Below are 22,949 nucleotides of genomic sequence, written 5' to 3' on the forward strand. Positions count from 1 at the left end.
GCTACCTTAGAGCTGTCAAGGCCATAATCAAGGTTACCTGGGATTCGGCCGAGGAGTCTTCTTCCTCGGCCGTAGAAGAAGTGACAGCAAACTACGATCTACAGTCAAGCGCGGCCATTCATTTGTTTTCCGCTCGCCTTGCCTTACTATATAATTATTAGTGTTTTTGTTCAGAAGGAGCGGTGCATGGACTTCATTCATAAGTAAACGTAACATATAAACAAACATGTAGGTAACAACATAACGTATTTTTTAAACAAATGTGTTTTTGTGCGTTACGTTGTACGTGTAAATAATTCTGCTATGAGACTTTAAACATAACCCACTCACTGTTGATAATTAAATGGTGAATAAGCTACACTGTAGGTTCATACAGTATGTTTGTAAATCTATGATGAGATCAGTGCCTCACCAGCCATGAACCTCACCGCATGTCACTGAATGGCACCTGTCAACCTCTGAAGGTCACTAGGCAACATTATAAACCTGCTTTCTGACCTTTAAAAGTATATTGTGTATGCAGTATTATGTTAGTCCACTGTTTCCTAGCTGGTAGGCAAAACTTCTCAATGTATTGTTTTCACAGAAATTACCATGTCACCCTGCAGAAAAAAGAGCTTATATTACTGGTCTTGCACTTTAAAGCATGCATTCTAGTTATCTAAAGTATGAATTACACTTATGACTATTCATTTTTCAATTATTGTGGTTTAAAAGTTCACTTTGTCTAATTGCTTAAGTTCATGCAAATAATCAGTTTCTATATAATATAGGTTCTCTAATTTGACATTTGGTCAGTCGGATGACAGATGGTATTCATTCCACTAGTAACCGGTCAAATCTCAAAATGTCTGTAGGTTCTCAGTTATCCAGGTCATGGTTATCCAAAGCTGTTTAGATCAATCCACTGGACTTTAAGAACACTTCTTAAAGGCTCTTCACCTCTCATCCAAGAGGCTTCTCAGGTGAAAAGTCTTCAAGAAACTTTTTTAAAGTGCAGTGCAGCTTTGGAAAATCTCAAAATGCTTTAGGTTGGTTTTCCCATCCATAGTGAATTCTACCAGTAGATAGCGACAAAGTCCCACGTCATAATTAAAGTCGTTCAAACAAATTCTGGAAGACAAAATCCCGCTTTAAATGATCAAAATTAGAATAGAAACACCTGATATTATTACGAGAATTCTTCCTTTGTTATGGAACACATTTCAATGTCCCAACCACAAACTCCGGACACGTCTACCCGTCCTGATCTGTTATCGACTTGTAAGGCTGAATGTAGTTCGTACGTTCGCTTGTCCGGTTTCACTTTTGAAAGAGAACGTTGATGAGATCCGGAAAATCCAGTCAAAGTTTTACACAGCACTGATTGTACAGCACGTTTGAAAGACTGTCTATTTATATGTGCTATTGATGTTGATAGCGCAGTGGATGTACTTTTTTCTTTTCTTTTTTTAAGTGAAGCGTCTACTTCCGGACTCCAACTTTTTCTTGTTTTGGGGAACTTTCAGACACACGCTACTTCCATCCCCTCAGTTCTTAAAGGTTATTAGGTCTTTAGTTCCACCTTCGGACGTTCATTTTATCGCTTCAGTTTTTTACATTTGCTTGTCTGACAAGAGACGGGTTTTAGATAAGAGTCTTGCTGGCCGATACTTCGATGGCCACCGCGCTGCAGCCTTCGCTTCACATAAGATCGACTGATCTCATCAAAAAGGAGCCGCTGGACTACGGAGGGTTCGGAGATGTGTACCTGTGTTACCACGCTACCCTCGGCCAGGTGGTGTTAAAAACTATATACACAGGCCCTCTTCGCAGCGAGTAAGTTGTGTGTGTGTGTGTGTGTGTGTGTGTGTGTGATTGTACGGGTTCCTGCTGGGTATTCCCCTCTTCCTGCTGCTAACTGGAATCATGTGTCCCTGTCGGACTTTTTCCTGATCGAAGTTTAAAATAAAATCTGTTGGCTGGATTAACAGAGCGACTGGCCTGTGCGCCTCAGACGTCTGTCTAATGACAGACCTGTCGCTCGTTTGGATTGTTTGTAAGACTAATGTTCAGATCCAGCGACGAGTTCCCATTCTAAGCTGTCTGCAATGATTTCAGTCTGAAGTACCGCCTTCAGAGATCAAGTTCTGTGAGATGAGGAAGTAAGTCAGACATCCGTTTTTCAGAAACTGCGGTGGATTTTCTTTGGGTGCATTATGACGTTTCTCTACTAGGACCAGTCTGGAGAACATTTTCTCTTTCTTTAAATTTTAAATTGCTTTCACGCATACATTTAAAGTATCTATCTATCTATCTATTTAGGTCATGCTTTGTGATTGTCAGCAATTGACAGTGAAATCGCCACAACATTTTTACCCAGTCAGTCCCATTTGAAGATCAATACTGTTTATCACCCTGCTGCAACTTGGAAACAGGTTGAACATCTTACTGCTACAAAAACAGAGACTAAATTAGTGAATGGCAAGTTTGCACATGCTTCAACCATGTGCAGATGCCATGGGACCACTCCCTGAAAGAAGACAGGACTGCCATCCTGCATTTGGAGGTTGTGCCGGTCCATTAGAAGGAGGATTACTGCTGTGACCAGTGTTGGGACAGACTGATCATTTGAAATCTCTCATATTTGATTGGCACAAAACAAGCACAGTATTTTTTGTACGGTAAGGCGCACCTAAAAGCCTTTAATTTTCTCAAAAACCGACAGTGTGCCTTATAATCCAGTGCGCCTTATATATGAAAAAAATTTTTAGAACAGGCCATTCACTGAATCAGAGTCAGACCATTGTTTGATGAAAACAGACGAGGAATTTGTCTAGAAGGATCTAGAAGGTGCGCCTTATAATCTAGTGCGCCTTATAGTGTGTAAAATACTGTACTCTTATATCCTGTGAGTGTCTTTGAAAGAGATTACAGCACTTATTTATTTTTATCATACGTTCCAGGGAGAATAAAAGGTCTCTGCTGGAGGAGGGTTGCATCATGGCAAGCCTGAACCATGAGCGGGTGGTCAAGTTGCTGGGTGTGATCATGGAGGATAGAGACTGCTCGCTGGTCATGGAGCTCATCCCCAGAGGCAACCTGCTGGTCATGCTTGAGACGGTCAGGCTGGATAACTTCATTCATTAATCAACTGCACATATTTAATGCAATGTTCTGTAGATCCGCTAGTTTTCATCCATAAGTTTGCAGCCTGAAATGATCCTATTGTTTTGTTTTTCTATTAACTGAATGATAAACTAAATTGTCATTATTTGTGCTGTAGGTTTCTGTGCCGATATCCATCAAGGGCAGAATCATCCTGGAGATTTTGGAAGCGATGGTTTACCTCACAGAGAGACACATTATACACAAGGACATCAAGCCAGAAAACATTTTAGTGGACAAGGATTTTCACATCAAGGCACATCCCACACAAAGGGGCATGGCACATATATGATGCTAACAGCAGGCTTGCACTATCCTGATATTCTAAATGTGATTCTTCTGTGTTTCCTAGATTGCAGATCTAGGCCTGGCCACCTGCCAAGCATGGAGCAAACTCACAAAGGAGGAATCTCGTAGGAAGAGTCGTAAGGGACAATCCACTGGGGCAAGAGGTGCTGGAACTCTGAGTTACATGGCCCCTGAGCATCTGGAGAGCATACACACCCTATCCACTGAGAAGTCTGATGTCTACAGTTTTGCAATCGTGGTTTGGGTCATCCTCACAGAGGAAGAACCGTATGCAAGTGAGTTGGGATAGTAAAACATGCTCAAGTGTTTTTGTCCATGTTGTGTTTTATGGGGAACACCTGCCTGCAGAAAACCAAACAACCTGTGTTGATAGACGTTTATGTTCAGACGCCAGGAGTGAGGACCACATTTGCCAGTGTGTCAGAAATGGCGACCGACCAGCAGAGGATCTTATCCCAGACAACACGCCCTCGGAGATAATTCATCTGATGAAGAGGTGCTGGGATCACAATCCACTGCAGCGGCCTGCATTTAAAGGTGCTGGTTTGATGTGCATGTTGAAGAGTGTTTTTGTTTTATTTAAAGGTTCTGGTGTAGATCCATAAATATAAAACAAAGACAAAGGTCCTTAACAGGAATGTCTTCCATTATTGTTGGTTTAATAAAATTTAGGGCTAAATTTCACTTCATGCCTGCTTGTAAATCAGGATCTTATAATAAAGATAAATATTTTATTGCAGGCTAGAATATTGTTGCTGTTGATACTGAAAGTACAGTTTTATATATATATATATATACAGTGTATATAAATAGACCAACATTAATGAAGTAATTTACAGTAAACAGGAAGTGCTTGAAGTTGTCCAGGCTTATGGTAAATAAAACATTTACAGTAGATTCAAGCTGGTGTCAGTAGATTTAAGGTTATTCTGTGGGTCTCATCTATCTATCCCTTTTCCTTTCTCACAGAGAGCTACAACGCCTTTCTGCCTTTCTACATGGAGGATCTAGAACCACAAGTAGAGGACGACTTACTTTATCTGAGGGTAAATCTATTTGTTTAAGTATCAGATGTGGTGACATTGTCTTAAGTGCACAAGTGTCATGTTTAAATTAAAACAAAATATCAGGTGAAAAAAATTCAGAAAATTGAAATCATGGTGTCCCATGTTGTTTAATGCAGGATTCATATGAAGGCCCAGACGACCTTGTTGAGAAGATGAAAACTGTATCAATGACCCATGAATGTTTTTCAGTGGGTGAGAAAACGTTGCTTTTAGTGTCTCTTTTGTCTTTTTGTGCAGCAGTCATGTGATGATAACAACAATAATGGAGGGAGTGACAGACATTTCTTCCTTTCTGGGGCCCAAAAATTCAAGATTCAATTCAAGTCTTAATTCATTGTCGGCATGATGATGTTTGTCCAAATTTGCTATTTGGACGGGAAAGTCACGCCGACAAAGATTTAATACTTTAATTAAGATTTCTCCTCATCTTTCAGATAGCCCAGCTCCGTTGGTGAGTTCAGATAGGAATGTATCCGTGCCTGTTGAAGCCAGTATCGAGGATCTGCATGACGTTCACTTTGAACCCTCTGGTGAGTCTGTTGAGGAGGATGCCAAGGCAGCTGTCGGCCTTCCAGCTCTGGAGGAAAAACTGGAGCGAGAGCTTCAGTACCACAAACACGGTAGCTATAACAGTGAGAACCAACCTGGCGCTTCCAGCTGTTTCCATCAAAACGGCTTCAGTCCTTTCCTGACAAACCCAAACACACCAGATCATGTGACAAGGCAGCCAGAACCGGACAGACCCTCCTATGTGTCCTCTGTCCAGTCCTGGACAAAAGCTGAACCGGTGCAGCCCTCTAGTCAAGAAGAAGTTGCGTGTCAACCCTCGTCTGCAGGCTGTGACTCTACACCCACTCCATCCCATCTACCAGAGTCTTCCAGCACCTCCTCACTCCCACAGTTAAATCAGCAACATCCACATTCCCACTATGACCGACAGCAGTCATGGCCGACTTACCCAGTATCTGATACATCAGCTCCTGAAATCAGTCCTGGACGTCTCCTCGCCCCCTCCAAGAACAACGTGCTACAAGATCCAGGTACACAGAAATGTGTGTGATGATATTTTCTCCGATACATTTCAGATCTATACGTCTTGGACTTGGATGCTCTGTGTTAATTTAAGTGTGTTTACTTTGGGCTTTGGCTAGGATCTCTTTTCATTCAGAATGCCAGTGGGATCCAGATTGGGAGCAACAACACGATGAGTATCAGAGGTTATGAGTCATCCCATAGTTTATTGTCTCATCCTGCTAATGTCTCAGCTAACTCTCCCATCAAAGAAGGAATTCTGAAATATGGTAAACCACAAAAACATTTCTTTCATGTAGCAAATGTTATATTTCCATACAGTTTAGTTGTCCCTTAGCTTACTATTGTTTCTATCAAGGCTCCAAGGAAGGTTTTCTTTTTCCATTGATCTACAGATTATCTTATTGCTACAAAATGACAGAAATCATTACAAATCCTTATTTCTAATTCCTGGATTCTATTCTTTTGCTTTTGACTATCAGCTTACTAATGTTGGCAAACAGTAAAGGATTCCAGTCTGCTATCAGATTCTCTTGTTGAAGCTGAGATCTAATAGAAACATAGTTTATTTTTCATGCTGTCGCAGGATATATTCTGTTGATCAACTAATCGATTAATCCACTCGTTGCCTCAGCTTCATAAACCGTAACACATTGAACAGTTACAGCAAATATTTACCTGATGAATGTGTATCTTTTTCGGTGGTTTAGAGCACCACGCTGTGACGGAGGAGCACTTGGATCTGCTGAGGGAAAACATCGGTGCTAAATGGAAGCGTTGCGCCCGACGACTGGGTCTGACCAATGTGGAGATAGAGACCATTGAGCACGACTGTTACCGCGATGGTCTTCCGGAGATGGTGCACCAGATGCTTGATCGCTGGAAAATGAAAGAGGGAAGCATCGGTTGCACAATCGGGAAACTGTGTCGAGCTCTGGAAGGCCACATCAAGGTAGATGTCATCCAGAAAATATTAGACACCTGTGGCTCTTCCTCCTAGATCAGTTTCCTCTGATTGGCTTCATGCCTGTGATGGCCGTGTTTTGTTGCTGTTTGTAAAATTTAAACGTTGTCAGTCGTTTTATGTGTTATTGATTTGACGTGACAGAAAAATATCATGGCTACTCACAGTACCACAAAGCTCACAGTCACATGTTTCTACATGGAACTTGTCTCCGATGTGACTAAACTGAATGATCAACGTGAAGTACACTGATGTTTGTCACCTTAAACCGAAGGGCTTGGAGTCCAAACTGGTTTATTGTGTTCTTAAGCCTAAACACAGGAGGCAGCAACATTTTAACCTGCAGAAGAAGAGGAGTTGGACCGCTCCCTGCTCTGGGATCAAATAGTGGTCATTGACAAAAGTCAGTCTTTTCAAGAAATGATGGCAACACAAATTGTTTGGCAGATTTCAGGAGGACGGAAGTGCTTTTAGAGGTAAAAAGCTGTGTTTCATGAGAAAAATTTAAGTTACGACCTTGTTTATTTAAAACTAATGCAGACCTGACAGCCTTTGTTAAGCAGTTCACATTATATAATTTATCCGTTTCACTTGTTCATCATGCATTTGAGTTGGCAAGTTAAGTAGTCGGTGGGTTGTATCAGTATAACGTGACTTCTCAAAACACTGGATAAATAATTACAGTAAGTGTATGTGTGCGCGAATGTGTGTGCATGCCTGCCAAATTGTGCATTTTCCAGTCTATAAGCTGATCAAACTAATTTATTTTGAAATAATTTGGAAATCCTGAGTATATTATGTTTTATTCATAGGTTTATGAATACTGTAACAGTTACAGTCTATGAAATAAATCATTTCATTTTTCTAAAGAATCAAATGTGTGTAACAGTAATATACTGTATGTCCTAGAGCAGATTTGAGAAACCTCTAGCAAGTGCTTTGGTGATACAGTCATGCTACTTAAAATATAGGTTGGCAGGTCTGAACAGTTTAAACTAATCAAGATGATCAGGTTTCAGGTTTCTCCAATAATGGCTTTTCTATTGCATTGTAATTTTGGGTAAATCTATGTATTCTTTGTATAGAGATCATTGTGTAAAGTGGTCCATAAGCACTGTCTATTGAATTACATTCATCTTCCATCTTTGCAATAACTCGAATCACTGAGATTAGGGCTCAAAGCCACATGAATAATGTGAACCACTTGTCTTACACAGAAACAGCCAACTGGAATATTTGGTAAAGTATTTGATGTTAAGATTCTTAACCAACAAGAGCTGGTTTTCACCTTTCATGAGAAATATTAGTACTGAATCCATGTGTTGTTAGAGGCAGGTATGTTTTTGAGTTACAGGCTGTTAAAGCAAAAGCCCAGTCAATTGCCGTTTTTCTAAATTTGATAATACCACGCAATCATCAGATGTCCAGTTATATGAAATACATCAAAGTCGACCAAAAAAAATGAATTAGATAGATAGATACTTTAATAATCCTGGAGGAAATTGCACTTATTTCTGGGGATAACTTTTTGTTTTTAGTAGAAATATTGTCAAGCTTTTAAAAAATATTTGTACCTTATTCTTTGTCAGAAATTGTTTTCTGTAATGATTCTAAATGAGTTGGTACACTGTTGTTGCAAATATTCCACTAACACATGTGTGAAGTTTAGACAAAGATCTTCAGGAGTTGCATTTTGACTGACAATCATTTCCTACCAGAAGAAAACTGTTATTTTGAGATTTTTGGATGCCAGTTGTATTATTAATGTGAAATGTCTACAGTAAACCAAAAGTTTATGGAACTGGGACTGATTTTAACTCACATCACTTAAAGGAAATGACCCACAGGCAGCCGGATTTGTTAGTCGGCGTTCACTAATTACAGCCCCTTTTAATATACAAGTGTAATGTATATTATTTGACCTGATGCCATATTTAGATTATAGAAAACTCTTCATGCAATAACAATGCTGAATTTTTCATGAAAGTAATTTTTTAGAAAATATTTTTCCTGAATGCAAGAATATAAGCAGTGTTTTGTTTTTCTGGATGATCCGCATGAACTTCTCTGTTTGCAGTTGACAGGACGTTAAATATTCCTCTGTGCTGTTTTCCTTGAAAAGACATTTTAATGAATTAAACGTGATTAAAACTACCACTGCTGTTTCGTTTGTTCACTCTATCTGGTGAGTTTTACCGTCTCCTCACTAAACACAGTAAAACAAATTCATCCATACCACAAAACTGGTATCCTTTTAATCAACACATAAAGGGTAATTAAACATATAAGGAGACTTTGTGGTGGAATGAGGAGGTACAGGAGTGCATACAGAGAAAGCGGTTAGCTAAAAAGAAGTGGGACACTGAGAGGACTCAGGAGAGTAGACAGGAGTACAGGGAGATGCAGCGTAAGGTGAAGGTGGAGGTAGCAAATGCCAAACAAGGGGCTTATGATGACTTGTGTGTTAGGTTGAACAGTAAGGGAGAGACTGATCTATACAGGTTGGCAAGACAGAGAGACAGAAATGGGAAGGACGTGCAGCAGGTTAGGGTGATTAAGGATAGGGATGGAAGTCTATTGACAGGTGCCAGTAGTGTGATGGGAAGATGGAAAGAGTACTTTGAAGAGTTGATGAACCTGGAAAATGAGAGAACAACAACTGGAAGAGGTGGCTGTTGTGAACCAGGAAGTAAGAAAGATCAGTCAGGATGAAGTGAGGAGGGCATTGAAGAGGATGAAGAGTGGAAAGGCAGTCGGTCCTGATGATATACCTATGGAGGTTTGGAAGTGTCTAGGAGAGGTGGCAGTAGAGTTTCTGACTGGGTTGTTCAACAGGATCTTAGATAGTGAGAAGATGCCTGAGGAATGGAGGAGAAGTGTGCTGCTGCCCATTTTTAAGAACAAGGGAGATGTGCAGAATTGTGGCAACTAGAGGAATAAAGCTGATGAGCCATACAATGAAGTTATGGGAAAGAGTAGTTAAAGCTAGACTAAGGGCAGAAGTGAGCATTTATGAGCAGCAGAAAGGTTTCATGCCAAAAAAGAGTACTACAGATGCAGTATTTGCTTTGAGGATGTTGATAGAGAAGTACAGAGAAGGCCAGAGGGAGCTGCATTGTGTTTTTGTAGGTCTGGAAAAAGCTTATGACAGGGTGCCCAGAGAGGAACTGTGGTATTGTATGAGGAAGTCTGGAGTGGCAGAGAAGTATGTTAGAGCGGTGCAGGACATGTATGAGGACTGTAAGACAGTGGTGAGGTGTGCTGTAGGTGTGACAGAGGAGTTCAAGGTGGAGGTGGGACTGAATTGGGGATCAATGTTTTTGCCGAACATACACGAATCACTGTGTACGTTTGACACCACGGTCAATTTGTGATGACACCCCCCCCTTAGCCATCACTGGCTGCAGGTGATCACGTGACGCTACATCGATTAGCCTACCTGTGCTACAGGGGATTTTGCGCACTCAGTAGTCGATTTATGCCTTCATGACGGTACGTCATCTACGGAGCCCCTAAGGTGACATGGAGAAAAACTATGTTGAGCAAAAAAGACAGTGCTCGGACGAGTATGTGAATTTACATGTACTGTATGATGGAACGTGATGGGAGTCAGCGTTCTGCATGGTTTGCCATGTCAAGTTGAGCAACTCTAGTCTCGCACTGGCAAAAATAAAGGAACACTTCCTTAAGCTGCATGGAAAACAAAAGAAACAGACTTTGCTGTGAAAATGACAGTAACACTTGCCAAGGTGGAGCAACGCATATCTGAACTGGTCTCTCAGTAACAACAGCAGAAGTCATACTGATTTGCAGGTAGGTCATTTCATGTGAGTTCATGTACTGTCTTGGTTTTCTTCTTTGAAAAAGGTGACATTAATGAACACTTCATTAAATACACCAGTAAATCATATACTTATGTCTTAAATTTAATTTTTTCTTTTTCTTTTTTTTACTAAAGAAGGGTTCGGTGAGTGAGCATATGAAACCGGCAGTGTTCGGTACCCCCAACAAGGTTAAGAACCACTGGTCTAGAGACAGTGTCACTGAGGAAAAGACAGGAGACAGAGCTGGAGGTAGCAGAGATGAAGATGCTGAGGTTCTCTTTAGGAGTGACCAGGTTGGATAGGATCAGGAATGAGTACATCAGAGGGACAGCACATGTTAGAGATTTTTGGAGATAAAGTCAGAGAGGCCAGACTGAGATGGTTTGGACATGTCCAGAGGAGAGATAGTGATTATATTGGTAGAAGGATGCTGAGTTTTGAACTGCCAGGCAGGAGGCCTAGAGGAAGACCAAAGAGGAGGTTTATGGATATAGTGAAAGAGGACATGAAGGTAGTTGGTGTGAGAGAAGAGGATGCAGAAGACAGGGTTAGATGGAGGAAACTGATTCACTGTGGAGACCCCTGAAGGGGGAAGCCGAAAGCTGAGGAAGAAGAAGATGTAGTTATGTCTTAGCTACCTATGAGAGTCCCCGAGGGAAAACAGAAATCCACATGATGTCACGATATAAAGTTTTCTACATTAATAGAAATTTTAAAAAATGTGAAATCTACCTGGCTGATTCTTCAGAGCCTTCAACGTTCTTGACTCTGGTAGATATAAAAACTACATAACTGGAGACGTGCTGCCTCCTGGCTGGGTTACATGTGTAAAATGGTGTTTCCAAATAAGGGCAGGGTAGTATTAAGTTGCTGTTTAACTCAGACCCTTTGCAGCTCTGTCAATTACCAACTAGTAATCACATGGTCTGTTTTATTCTCTACTCTACTGATTTCTATTGAGTGTCTGTTTGAACTCAGTGTGTCACCTGTAAAGGGATCATTAAGATCATGGCAGAAGGAAAACCTACAAATGCACTTCTTTTTATATGCTTCTTTTGTGTTACTACAGTTTGCTTGGTGAGAAACTTCTGTTGTCAGTTAAACATTTATTACAATAATGTCAGAAACAATAAATCAGAATTACATTCTATCTCTCCTTTTTTTTAGTCGACAGCAAAAATATTAGGTAAGTGATTTTTTTTTTTTTTTTGGATATATGTTATAGTAGCATTCTTTTCATACTTTGAATGTTACATTCCAAATTCAGACTATGATGTGGATGGTGGACAGGACCTTGATATTTTTGACATCAATGAAGGTATGCAAAAAAACAGATACATTTTTTTCCCAAATCATTACTCCAACGCTCACTTTCAAGCACTTTTCCTTGTTTTCTGGGGCCACCATAGAGGCAGGGCTGAACCTTTTAGAGGGAGACATTGTGCTGGATGAGGTATGTTAGCTGTTTTTAATTGCTCTAGCAAACATGAGCTGTGTGGAATTTAATTGTTGACTTGTGTCGCTTCTACCTTTCTTTTTTTACTTTTTGCCTTAGAAGCAAACTCGAAATTCCATCATTGGAGATAAGTACAGGTGGCCAAAGACAATCCCGTACTACATGGAAGATGACTTAGGTAAGAGCACCTTCTGCATACCGTATCCGTCCCTGCATGTTTTGGTAAACATAGTAATTTAATTCTCTAATTACAGATAAAATACACGACCATTTGAAAAAACTATAAAGTGTTTTCTAATTGCAAACATGATAATAAAGCCATTATAAAAGTCAACCTGACCAACTGTTATTATAAATGACTTCTTAATCATCAGTAATATTAATATTGTTAGTATAATATACAGTAATATAATACAATTATATTAATGTAGTATAATATAATATAATATAATATAATATAATATAATATAATATAATATAATATAATATAATATAATATAATATAATATAATAATGTTATATTAATATTAGCGTAATAATAAATAGGTAGTGATAAGAGTCATACTTTATAATGAATTGCTTTACTTTTGTGACATAATCGAAGTTTACGTCTTGGACGATGGCTATTATTTGCTATTGTGTATTTTAATGTACAAAAAGGTTCAATTGCAAGAAAGATTAGAAGTGCTTCTATTAAAACTCCATGTATCTGTGTAAGTTTTTTGAAAAACAGTGAATTTCTGATACAAAAACCTTGTTTGGGACATTTTTTTTACTTGCAGAACTAATAGTTGGGTTCGTCATGATTTATTTGGGCTGATACTTTGTGTCATTTCCTACTTCTATTCAATCCAGTTCAATTCAATTCAATTCAATTCAAAACACTTTAATTGTCCCTATGGGGCAATTGAAGGGACATGAAGCAGTATTCGTGCAAAAGACAGGATCGGTGCACATAAAGGAAATGCAGAGTGCAAAGATATGTACAGTACAGATATGTACAATATAAACAGGTAAGTGCAATGGGGTAATAAATATGCAAAGACCGTGGAAATTGTAAAACAATAAAGATATCCGGCAGACGCTTCATTTTGTGTATATGATTTTTATCTAAAGAAAATGTATCTGCGTTCAGCCAGTTGTTTAAAGCAGTACTTTTACACCTAGCATGTAATGTTAGGTACATCTGGTATAACAATCCTTTATGGTAATTTGTGTATTTTTTGTACTTTCATTGAATATGCAAGGTCGAATGGAGCAATTAAGGGGAAGGTTTACCACCTCCCCATCTCGAGTTTGAAAGATAAAAACAAAGTAAACAATAATTAGACTTGTTAGCACAGAAGTCGAACCAGCTGAAACGTGCTGATATTCTTGTAGCTGTTTAATACTCAATCAATCAATCAAGTTTTATTTAAATAGCGCTTAATCATGGCAACAGATATTTCAAAGCGCTTTAACAGACAGAAAAACCCAAAAACCCTGAATATAGAAAAGTAATCACTCTGTGTATGTATTATCTCATCTTAACAAATTTCACCTCACTCTATATTTTATTTTCAATATTTAATATTAACTGAAATTACAAAACATGGAAGCCCTGCCTCACCCAACCGCACACAACACAACTAAATGTTTAAAGTCAAGCATGAACGTATTACGTTTTTTTTCTACATGATCTGCAAAATGCCACATCTAGAATGTAAATTTGACATAACAGAGAGATTGTGAAGAGTTATAATGATCAGTCTCTACCTATAATTATCAGTGACAACAATCCACCTCAAGAGTTTTTCAGAATGGCAGTAGAAAATGTGCAACACATCTCTGGGACTTCAATGCATGTTTGATGTTCATCCATTTAAAGCCAATTGATCCAGACAAAGCTTATTAAAGTACAGTAATCATGAACCTCTATGACTTCATGGTGCATGAGTCTGGAAAAGGGAATTTGGAAATCAAGTTGTATTTATTGTCTTCTCTGCAGAGATCAATGCTAAAGGTGTCATCCTGAAGGCCTTTGAGCAGTACAGGCTCAAGAGCTGCATCGACTTCAAACCATGGACCGGAGAGGCAAACTACATTTCCATCTTTAAAGGGAGTGGGTAAGGTATAAAGTACTTTTATACTTTCAATGTGTGCTTAGAAACAAACATGAATTATTTACCTTTGAACAATTTTTTTTCTTCCTAAAAGCTGTTTCTCATCTGTGGGAAACCGGCATGTAGGGAAGCAGCGACTGAGTATAGGCAGAAACTGTGACCGTATTGCCACCATTGAGCATGAGTTCCTCCACGCTCTGGGTTTCTGGCATGAGCAGTCCAGGGCAGACCGTGATGATTACGTCAGAATAATGTGGGACCGCATCTCAGAGGGTACTCAGCTTCTTAAAGCTTCTTATCACATGAATTTGAAGTGAATTTAAATGCTGTCCACGGATGCTTCCATATATAATTTCTCCCTCCATTACAAGTTCACTGCATGATTTCTGTTTGCATGATGAAAGATTACACCATGTCGTTTTATGCATTTAAATTCTAGGAGTTTGTGATACAATACCGAAGAAAAGCCTGTCATGCAGCAGTTGATTTATTGTTGGTGCGATCAGCACCTTTTTTCTGGCACTAATGTCTTATCAAGAACAAAAAAAGACATTAATGTAACATCAAGACATATCAGACTTTGCACTGTAATTGTCAGTAAATCTATTTGACAGCTATGATTAACAGGTACATTGATCTGTGAGTCAACTTTTGCAAAGGTTATAAAGAGAAAGATAATCAATGTTTTATGAGTGACACTAGCAAACGTCTCTGATAACAACCTGAGAGTTTGAGAGAACAGACTTAAACATTGTGTTTATGACTTTAGCAGCCTTATTTGTCTGAACCACAGGTAGAGAGCACAACTTTAACACCTACAATGACACCACCTCCAGCTCTCTGGGAGTCCCCTACGACTACGGTTCCATGATGCACTACAGCAAAAACGCCTTCCGTAATGGCACTGAGCCCACCATTGTCACCAAGATCCCCGCTTTCAGCGACGTCATTGGTCAGCGAATGGAGTTTAGCGACAGCGACCTTCTCAAGTTGCACCGTCTCTATAATTGCAGTAAGGATCAACAAGCAACACGTGTTGGTTTTACTAGGTCCAGGACGTGGTGTCAACTCACTCCACATCAATGTTTATTGGTGATGATATAATCTATTAACCAGATAATAACGCCTCAACCTTGGACGTCACGTTGTTAATACGCACAAGGGGTTACTTTGTGGGATGAGGGCAAAATTCTTAAATAAGGATGCGTCGGAAATAATATCAAACAAAGAATTAACAAAATTAATTGTTCAAACAATTATTTTTGTTTGAACATTCAAACAAAATTAATTCATAAAAAACGACCCAACGACGTCCACACTCAGAGACGCGACCGATGGTTACCAAAATATATACCATCAATTCATACATTTCTTGCAAACTTTGCATTCATCTGATATGCATTCATATAACCGTAATTGTTCCTACACCATATACTTTATTAATGTGGCGGTGTCACAAGGTGGTAAATCTTCTGATTTACACCAATGTTATCAATATATCATAATTATTGATTTATAGCAGTTCGAAGTTCTGTTTTTGTGTGTGTGTGTGCGTATGTTTCCGAATCGTCTTCTAGCTCAAGGTTCCACCTTCTTGGACTCATGTGACTTTGAGCGTGCAAACATCTGTGGCATGATTCAGGGACAAGGTCATACAGCCGAGTGGTTACAGGCTTCCAACGCTACTGGAGGGCCCGACACAGACCACTCCAATATGGGAAAATGCACTGGTGAGAATAACACAGGAATATACATTACACATGGTGCTAATACAAGACTGCACATTTATGTATGCATATGACCAATGTCTGTAAAGTAAACTTGAGTCGTTAAAATGTGAGTGATCTGCTGTCATAATCTCCCTTTAATCCAGATTTATTCTTCCTTTACCTTTATCTCCTTTAGGCTCGGGATATTTCATGCATTTCAAAACTGGTGCAACAGCCGTTGGGACCATGGCTGCGCTGGAGAGCAGGCTTCTATATCCCAAGAGAGGATTCCAGTGTCTGCAGTTCTTCTACTACAACAGTGGCGCCCCCACAGACAGGCTGGACATCCTTGTCCGAGAATATGACAAAACTAATCCCAATGGAACATATCGCTTTATAAAGACCATTGATGGTGACTGTTGCTACATCCTAATAATGCTAAATATATTACATTATTGCCTGGTGAATATGGGTACTTTGACGTGTGAATGTTTACATCCTCTCTACCAGGGCCCCCTCAGGACCTTTGGCAAATCCATCATGTGAGTTTAGACGTGAAAAAAAAATTCCGGGTTGTCTTTCAAGCCACCGCGGGAGGTTCTGGGCCTTCGACAGGGGGATTGTCTCTAGATGATATCAACCTTTCTGAGACCACCTGCCCAGAGTTTGTATGGCGTGTAAAAAACTTCAGTCATGTCATGGAAAACACCCCAAGAAACACGTCCATCTTCAGCCCCCCATTCACCTCCAAGGAGGGATACACCTTCCAAATGCAGCTGTACCCCAGCGGTAAGGACGACCACGTCGGTCAGCTGTCAGCCTACGCTCATCTTGTGGCCCGTGAAGGGGATACTGGACAAAAATGGCCATGCCCCTGGAAACAGATTACCATGATGCTGATGGACCAGCACGCACATATCCAGAAGCGCATGTCCAACCAGCGCAGCATCACCACTGACCCCAATATGAAGGCACCAGGTGCAGCAGCTTTCCGTCACAAAAACATTCACATTTCTTATTCTTATGTATGAATAAATCATCAACATAACTTTTTTAATGTAATAATAGTCTCATTCAATAATCCTTTTGAACAGGCTCTGAACTGTTTTTCTGGGACGACCCTCGCAAGGTCGGCGTTGAGGTGACGGATGCAGATGGGTCCAAGTATTTCCGAGGGCCCGGAGCCGGCACCGCTGTGTACCTCACCCACCTCAGAGCGAGGAGCAGGGATTTTATAAAGGGTGGAGATGCAATCTTTCTTCTCACCATGGAGGGTAAAAGCAACAGACTGAAAAATATAAACACTTGGCATTCAAGGACATAAAAAATTGAATGTTTGTTTGTCATGTCGGTATAAAGCCGCATCCTTCGTGTCATACTTATTAATTACAGTTGCATCTTACACGCTCATCTCTCTCCCATTCAAGTAGTATATTTATACAGTACAATCCTGCATACCAGTGATGCAGGTTGAATCATGTTCATACTTGTCAAACCACACACTCCAAGGTAATCCAATTTACCAGTCTCTCATTTGTTGTCCCTGTTCAGATGTGTCTCATTTGACGGAAAGTCAGCCTCTGCCTCCCCCAACCCCATCAACCCCCCCGACCACCACAACAAATAATGGCACAACTACTGCCCCCGATGTCTGCTTCAATGTGCAATGTGAGCATGATGGGATCTGCATAGAGGATGAAGGAAAGGCCGCTTGCAGGTGAGTGCTTTTCATTGGTTTTGCACAGTAAGAGGTAATAAGACAGATTATCTATCAATTGATCATAATTGATATATACAGTATATATGATGTTAATAAATGGATGGCACAGTGGTGGTGCTGTTGCCTCACAGCCTCGGTGTGGAGTTTGTATGCTCTCCCTGTGTTTGCCTGGGTTCTTGCTAGGTTCTCCAGCTTCCTCACACCTCCAAAAACACGCAGCTTAAGTGAATTGGGCTCACCAAATCATCTGTAGGTGTGTGTGTGAAATGTTGTCTTTTTTATATGGCCCAGCTGGCATCTTGTCTGGGGTGTACCACATCTCTTGCCTGTAGCCCGTAACACGCAAAATAGATATGCTGCTGAAGAAAATGAATGGATAGTTGGATGGATCGGATTAATGATAGGGTTTTAAAGTGCTAGTTTAGCATGACAGGTGGAAACAGCCAGCCTGGCCCTGTCCAAAGGTCTTTAACTCAGTTTGTTCAAACGCTACATAAAATATGACACGTGTAAAAATGCCACGTTGCAGTTGTGCTTTACTATGTGCAGGACAACATTTTGCTGCGTTAATCTTGCTTTTGTTGGACCCAGCATTCTGAACCACTTTTCAGAGCTATTTGACTTTAAATGTTAGAAAGTAGATTTTTGATGGTGAATTTAGCAAATGTTTGATTCGGAAAAGCTCCTGTATCAGTACTGAACAATTTTCCAGTCATCTTTTTCCATTATATTGAATGTTCTAATATTTTGCCTATATTCATAAACTTCCCATCGCCCTGTACTCATGCTGTATGATCTTCTTCCTCTGATCTTCATTCTCTTTGCTCTCCAGGTGTGTGGTGGGTAATGACTGGTGGTACTATGGGAGCAGCTGTCAGTACAAGGGCTCCATCCAGGACAAAACTAACCTTGCACTGGCCACTTCACTGTCTGTACTGGGAGCAATGTTGGTGATCACAGCAGTCAGTGTCATTTGCGTGAAGAAGAAGTATACGAAAAGCAAAACCGACGACAGTGTTGTTATGGCCAACGTGGGTACAGCTTAGGAACCATAGGAGAGAATCTGCATGTTCATTGACAGCGAGAAATAAACAGATGTAAAATAAAGCAATGTTTTCAGTTGAATCTTTTTGACAATCGTAATATTTTTGGAATTACCTTTGAAATATATTTCACAAGAAAATCCTGTATGGGTAAATCACAAAAAGCAAACCACTTATGTTCGACTGCCCCCTTCTGGTCATTTAATGTAAAAAAAAACAGTAACGCAACCAGTATACTTTAATTCTAATGGATCATTTTTAATATCAAAAGTATATTAATTTAGTAATGATCTCAGGCAACAATACTTATATTCACAAATTTAAAATTTATTATACCAAAGACAGGAACATCACATTTGTGTTGTCTCTTTTTTGTGTGGATATACTGAAGAACTGTATTACTGAACTTGACACAGTCATGCCGGTGGTAACAGTTACTGTAGGAGGGAGGTGGGACTAATAGTGTGTGTGTGTGTGTGTGTGTGTGTGTGTGTGTGTGTGTGTGTGTGTGTGTGTGTGTGTGTGTGTGTGTGTGTGTGTATGTGTGTTTGTGCATGCAAAGATCTGTCTCTTAGTGTTCATTAGATACAGTGATGACAACGCGACATCACAATCAAACAAAGTGGAGCAAATCAATAGCAACTCTGTGTAGATATATTGCACAGAATAGTAGGTTTTCTGACCTGCAAATTAATATATACTTTTGCATTTGTGTGTATTTGTAGGTTCTAAGGTAAAAGGGCGGGGGTGACACCTCCGTTACAGTAAACTCTTGGTGAATCAAACATTAAAAACCCTCACCGACATGCAGGTACATAGTTCCTTTAAAAAGCCTCAGTATAGAACATTTCTCTTATTTACAATAATTGGAAAAAAAATCACAATTTCTCTCAGAGAAGATTAGTAAAAGTGACTGAGTCACCATAAAGAGTATGCAACTCCTAGGAGTTAGTATTAAAAAACCCTACAAAACAATTCTATGCCATTTTACAGGCCGAGAGCCATGATTTACTTAAGAAATATAGCTTTTTAAGTGCCCTACAACAGTTAAGTGTGGTATTATTGGTGTACCATTTGAAATAGTTCACTGATAATAAAAAGATAATGTGTCTCTGTTTTTAAAAAGTTCTTTCATCAACTTCACGGCTTTATCATTAAAAGATATGGTAAGATTTTACAAAATCGACGCACAACCCATTGAACTGTTATTCACATTGATGAGACTTGTGGCAAGCTAACGCTATTGCAAAGAGTCTAGTGTTGGTTACATACTCGGTTGTCTAACGTAAAAATAATATTCCACAGTCTGTGAGAAACACACAACCACAGCTCAACGTGGGTTGAATGCCATTAAAGGGCTCATTTGCTTGTTTTGTTCCAGGAGATGTTTGGGTGATCATTGGGTGGAGCAGTCAGTGCATGGTGTTCAGAGGATGGAAAGCTGTATGACTGAACTTTTTCATGTGTGTTTTACAGCCTCTGGTGGAAACTTATTTGTTTGTGTCCATATGTGGAAGAGATGAATGGCAGGCTTCTGTGCATGCTGTAGTTGTGAGGGAAATGAGGCTGTAGGAAGGTGCTGCTGCTCAAAGAGGGGTGTCGTAGTAGTCCGTGGGCTGGTCGCTTCCAGGAGGCTTCTGCTGTCTCTGCTGATGCTGCTTCATGATTTCCTTCACCTCCTCTTCCAACTCAGGTGGGATTATGAACTGGTCATCGGGGTCGGGCTGGGCTGGAGCTGTGAAGTAACCTCCGGACTTCTTAGAGGGAGCATCAGCTGCCACCTCGATGAGGTTGTGACTTTTTTCCTGACATGCTACCGACCCGTTGACCCTCCTTTTTGCTGCCAACTTTCCTCCATCCCAACATCCGGCTCTAGATCCCTGCCACAGCTCGTCCTTTTCAAGCATGTTCTCAGCCTCAGCGAGGTTCGCGTCAACCCCTTCCTCCAGGGGTTCTGGGGTGCATGGTGGCGGCGGAGGTGGGGGGAGTGTCAGCAGTGTGCGCTCCTGTCTGGAGGATGGGGGTAGCGATGTTGAGGGTGAAGCTTCAGCTTTGAGGCAGTGGACATCCGCTTCTACTTCTACACGGCTCCCATTGGAGAAAACACCAGCGATGGGCTCTTCATCCTCGCTGTCAAGCCCGTTGTCAGACAGGGCGCTGGAAAAAGTGGCGCTAGAAAGCTGCCGCTGGAAGGAGCTTGCCAAACAGGCAGGATGGAGAGCACAGCAGCTGCGGGTGGAAGGCGGCTCTGAACCTGGGAACAGGTATTGGCAGGGTTGGGTGGCTGCGTGGGCCTGTTGATGCTGTAGCGACAGCAAATGGGCCTGATGGTGCAGGTGGAGATGAGGGTGGTGGGACTGCTCGTGCAGCAGCACCAGGGAGCTCTGCGGTGGCTCGTCGGACGACGCTGTGGAGCCCACCTCGCTGCTCATCTCGCTGGTGCTGATCTCGCTGCTGATTTCACTGCAGGAGGAGGGCACCACAGGGAGGGAGCCGTCTGAGGGCCGTTCTTTAATGGCAGAGGATGATTGGTGGTAGGACACCAAGCCAGGACTTGGGGGAGGCTGTGGAGGCTCAGAGCAGCAGCAGGAGCAGCAGTCTTCACTCACACTGAGCTGGACCACGACAGCGCTGAGGCTATCCGTGCAGCCGTAGCCCTGAGCCAGCGTGCACAGCTTCTTAGCAGCAGCCAGGCCGTCGGGGACGTTTCTAACAGCCTCCACAGCTTCTGTGGGAGACACGACATCCCAAAGGCCCCGGCTACCCACGATAAAAAACTCATCCTGGGTTGTGAGAGTGACTGTGTGTACATAAGGGCAGGGGATGACAGACGGGTACAGGAAGGAGTAGCCCATGATTCGCGTGGAATCGGTCACACCGTTCACCTTGTTATCCTGGGGAAAATTACAAACATAAATCCAGTGTAAAATTACATTTACATAATTCCATTTCACTTTCATTTTCAGAGCTCTGTACCTCAGTGATGATAGCCCTGTGCTGCCTGATTCGGAGGTATTCCTCCTCAAGTCCAATGTTATGCAGGAGCGATAGTGACAACGGCTTTCCATCACGGCATAGGATAGCCTGGCACTTGCCCACGTTAGCAGCTGTGAGCGTGAAGCAACCACCCGGGTCAGTGGGATCATGACGAATGTGGCACAGAGCTGCCGAGCCGCCCAGTTTTTGCCCAGCAGTTCCCAGTTTCCTGTAATAGATTGGGAATGAATTAACCATAAAGATGATAGCTTCAGCTGCATCCTAAAAAACTACATTACAATATGGACGACGAAGCAAAAGAGTGTACCTTTGCATGACGAGGAAGGTGTTGGTCATGTAGTCTTCCTCACTCTTGGTCTTGTGTAGTTCTTCAGCCAACACATCATTCATTGTACACTGTAAAAGGTAGGGCACTTCCACATTCCTGTCGCCATCAAACACACCGTACAGTGCCTCGCGACCCCCGCAGAAACTGTTCACAGACAGAGCCGCGACACACAGTCTGAAAAGAAAACAGATGAAGGCGATGACATCATCAATAAAGAAACGATGGGTTGTTCAAGTACCCATCTAACTACTCCATACAATAACATACAATGCCTTATATGATTGGTTTAACACCAATAATGTGTACAGAAATGTGCAAAGAATGTGTCAAAAGACATAATCTCTCCATTAACTGCCATATTAAAGTGCAGAAATGGAAATTGGCTCATTAATAGATAACTGATGTATGACTGTACATGATTTAGTTATATTTTCTATAAGTACTGCTCCAATAGTTCCTTTATTTACGCCATCAAGTTTCAAAACATTCTCAAGAGGTTTGGATTAGTGGGGCTACAGACTGCTTTTTCATTGTTGACTGATTTGAGCTCACTTGTTTTTGACGCCCGAGGCCTCTGTGTAACCATGGCTCCACACAGCAGGCCCACCAGATGTCTCATTTGATGTAAAGGTTGGAAGCAGATCAATACGGAAGCAGCGGATATTACTGGAAAACAACAAAACATGGTCAGACGTAACTGAAACAAAATAACAAGTACAGGGAAAAAAGAGGCACGGCTGTACCAGAGGGTGGTTTCTATCATAAGTTACAGTCACACTGTCTGATCTGTGCTGTGGCTACAGCAGAAAAGATCTGTAGAGAAACAATGACTTACTTGAGCTGCTCAAGGGTCTTGTGGTCCAGGTTGAGACGGGGGTTTCCAGTGAGGTCCAGCTCCTGAAGCTTGGGAGGAAGATTTTCTGGCAGGGTGATCTCACTCAGCTCATTACAGCTTAGATCTACGCACTGACAACAGAAGCAATAATTAGAATACTCAGAAACATCCACATCAGTTTGGAAGCTCTTGCATAATGTTGTATACAAAGATGCGGTTGCTGTTACTACTATCTCACTTTCATCTCCATCAGCTGCATGACCTCAGGGAAGACTTCGATGGAATTGGAGTGGGCGATGAGCGTGTGCATTCGCCGGCAATTCATGATAGTGGTGGGCACAGTCTTCAGCATGTTTCCACTGAGGTCCACCTCTTCTAGTTCCTCCAACTTGGCCATTTTACTAAAGAGTGACGAG

The 22,949-nt window shown here is 41.2% G+C and overlaps 3 protein-coding genes across 4 annotated transcripts in view; 2 read left to right on the plus strand and 1 right to left on the minus strand.

The window, feature by feature from the left end:
- Nucleotides 1–1,322: 1,322 nt before the first annotated feature.
- ripk1l (receptor (TNFRSF)-interacting serine-threonine kinase 1, like) lies at nt 1,323–8,663 on the plus strand. 2 transcript variants are annotated; one of them, XM_068340377.1, is made up of 10 exons: nt 1,323–1,818; nt 2,946–3,102; nt 3,266–3,403; nt 3,500–3,731; nt 3,844–3,993; nt 4,426–4,502; nt 4,640–4,715; nt 4,958–5,563; nt 5,675–5,824; nt 6,266–8,663. In XM_068340377.1, exons 1-10 carry the CDS (start codon nt 1,658–1,660, stop codon nt 6,553–6,555), a joined length of 2,037 nt encoding a protein of 678 aa, XP_068196478.1. In that variant the 5' UTR covers nt 1,323–1,657; the 3' UTR covers nt 6,556–8,663. The 2 variants fall into 2 exon arrangements, with proteins under 2 accessions (XP_068196478.1, XP_068196479.1); XM_068340378.1 differs by having other exon boundaries at nt 5,675–5,740.
- A 1,083-nt stretch (nt 8,664–9,746) lies between these two features.
- Nucleotides 9,747–18,431, plus strand: mep1bb (meprin A subunit beta b). The gene is made up of 16 exons (XM_068341041.1): nt 9,747–9,812; nt 10,478–10,592; nt 11,413–11,420; nt 11,511–11,529; nt 11,611–11,661; nt 11,753–11,796; nt 11,899–11,977; nt 13,787–13,904; nt 13,996–14,174; nt 14,695–14,913; nt 15,479–15,631; nt 15,807–16,022; nt 16,121–16,588; nt 16,705–16,884; nt 17,162–17,327; nt 18,163–18,431. Exons 1-16 carry the CDS (start codon nt 9,747–9,749, stop codon nt 18,374–18,376), a joined length of 2,295 nt encoding a protein of 764 aa, XP_068197142.1. The 3' UTR covers nt 18,377–18,431.
- A 238-nt stretch (nt 18,432–18,669) lies between these two features.
- Nucleotides 18,670–22,949, minus strand: part of phlpp1 (PH domain and leucine rich repeat protein phosphatase 1) — a 49,834-nt gene continuing 45,554 nt past the window's right edge. The window contains exons 12-17 of the mRNA XM_068340730.1: nt 22,772–22,934; nt 22,534–22,664; nt 22,251–22,364; nt 21,678–21,872; nt 21,350–21,578; nt 18,670–21,267 (exon numbers count right to left, since the gene is read on the minus strand). Coding sequence (XP_068196831.1) covers nt 19,960–21,267; nt 21,350–21,578; nt 21,678–21,872; nt 22,251–22,364; nt 22,534–22,664; nt 22,772–22,934 — 2,140 coding nt within the window. The 3' untranslated portion in view covers nt 18,670–19,959. The remainder of the gene's footprint in view (nt 21,268–21,349; nt 21,579–21,677; nt 21,873–22,250; nt 22,365–22,533; nt 22,665–22,771; nt 22,935–22,949) is intronic.

Source organism: Antennarius striatus, chromosome 18 (assembly GCF_040054535.1).
Source record: "Antennarius striatus isolate MH-2024 chromosome 18, ASM4005453v1, whole genome shotgun sequence".
NCBI classification, from domain to species: domain Eukaryota; kingdom Metazoa; phylum Chordata; class Actinopteri; order Lophiiformes; family Antennariidae; genus Antennarius; species Antennarius striatus.

Bases quoted from the DNA above. Each gene is read 5' to 3' on its own strand.
- ripk1l (XM_068340377.1), top strand. From the start codon at position 1,658: ATGGCCACCGCGCTGCAGCCTTCGCTTCACATAAGATCGACTGATCTC. The intron at 3,994-4,425 runs GTGCTGGTTTGA...CCTTTCTCACAG, and splicing joins GCAGCGGCCTGCATTTAAAG to AGAGCTACAACGCCTTTCTG. The intron at 4,503-4,639 runs GTAAATCTATTT...TGTTTAATGCAG, and splicing joins ACGACTTACTTTATCTGAGG to GATTCATATGAAGGCCCAGA.
- mep1bb (XM_068341041.1), top strand. From the start codon at position 9,747: ATGTATGAGGACTGTAAGACAGTGGTGAGGTGTGCTGTAGGTGTGACA. The intron at 11,662-11,752 runs GTATGCAAAAAA...GGGCCACCATAG, and splicing joins TATTTTTGACATCAATGAAG to AGGCAGGGCTGAACCTTTTA. The intron at 14,914-15,478 runs GTAAGGATCAAC...ATCGTCTTCTAG, and splicing joins GCACCGTCTCTATAATTGCA to CTCAAGGTTCCACCTTCTTG.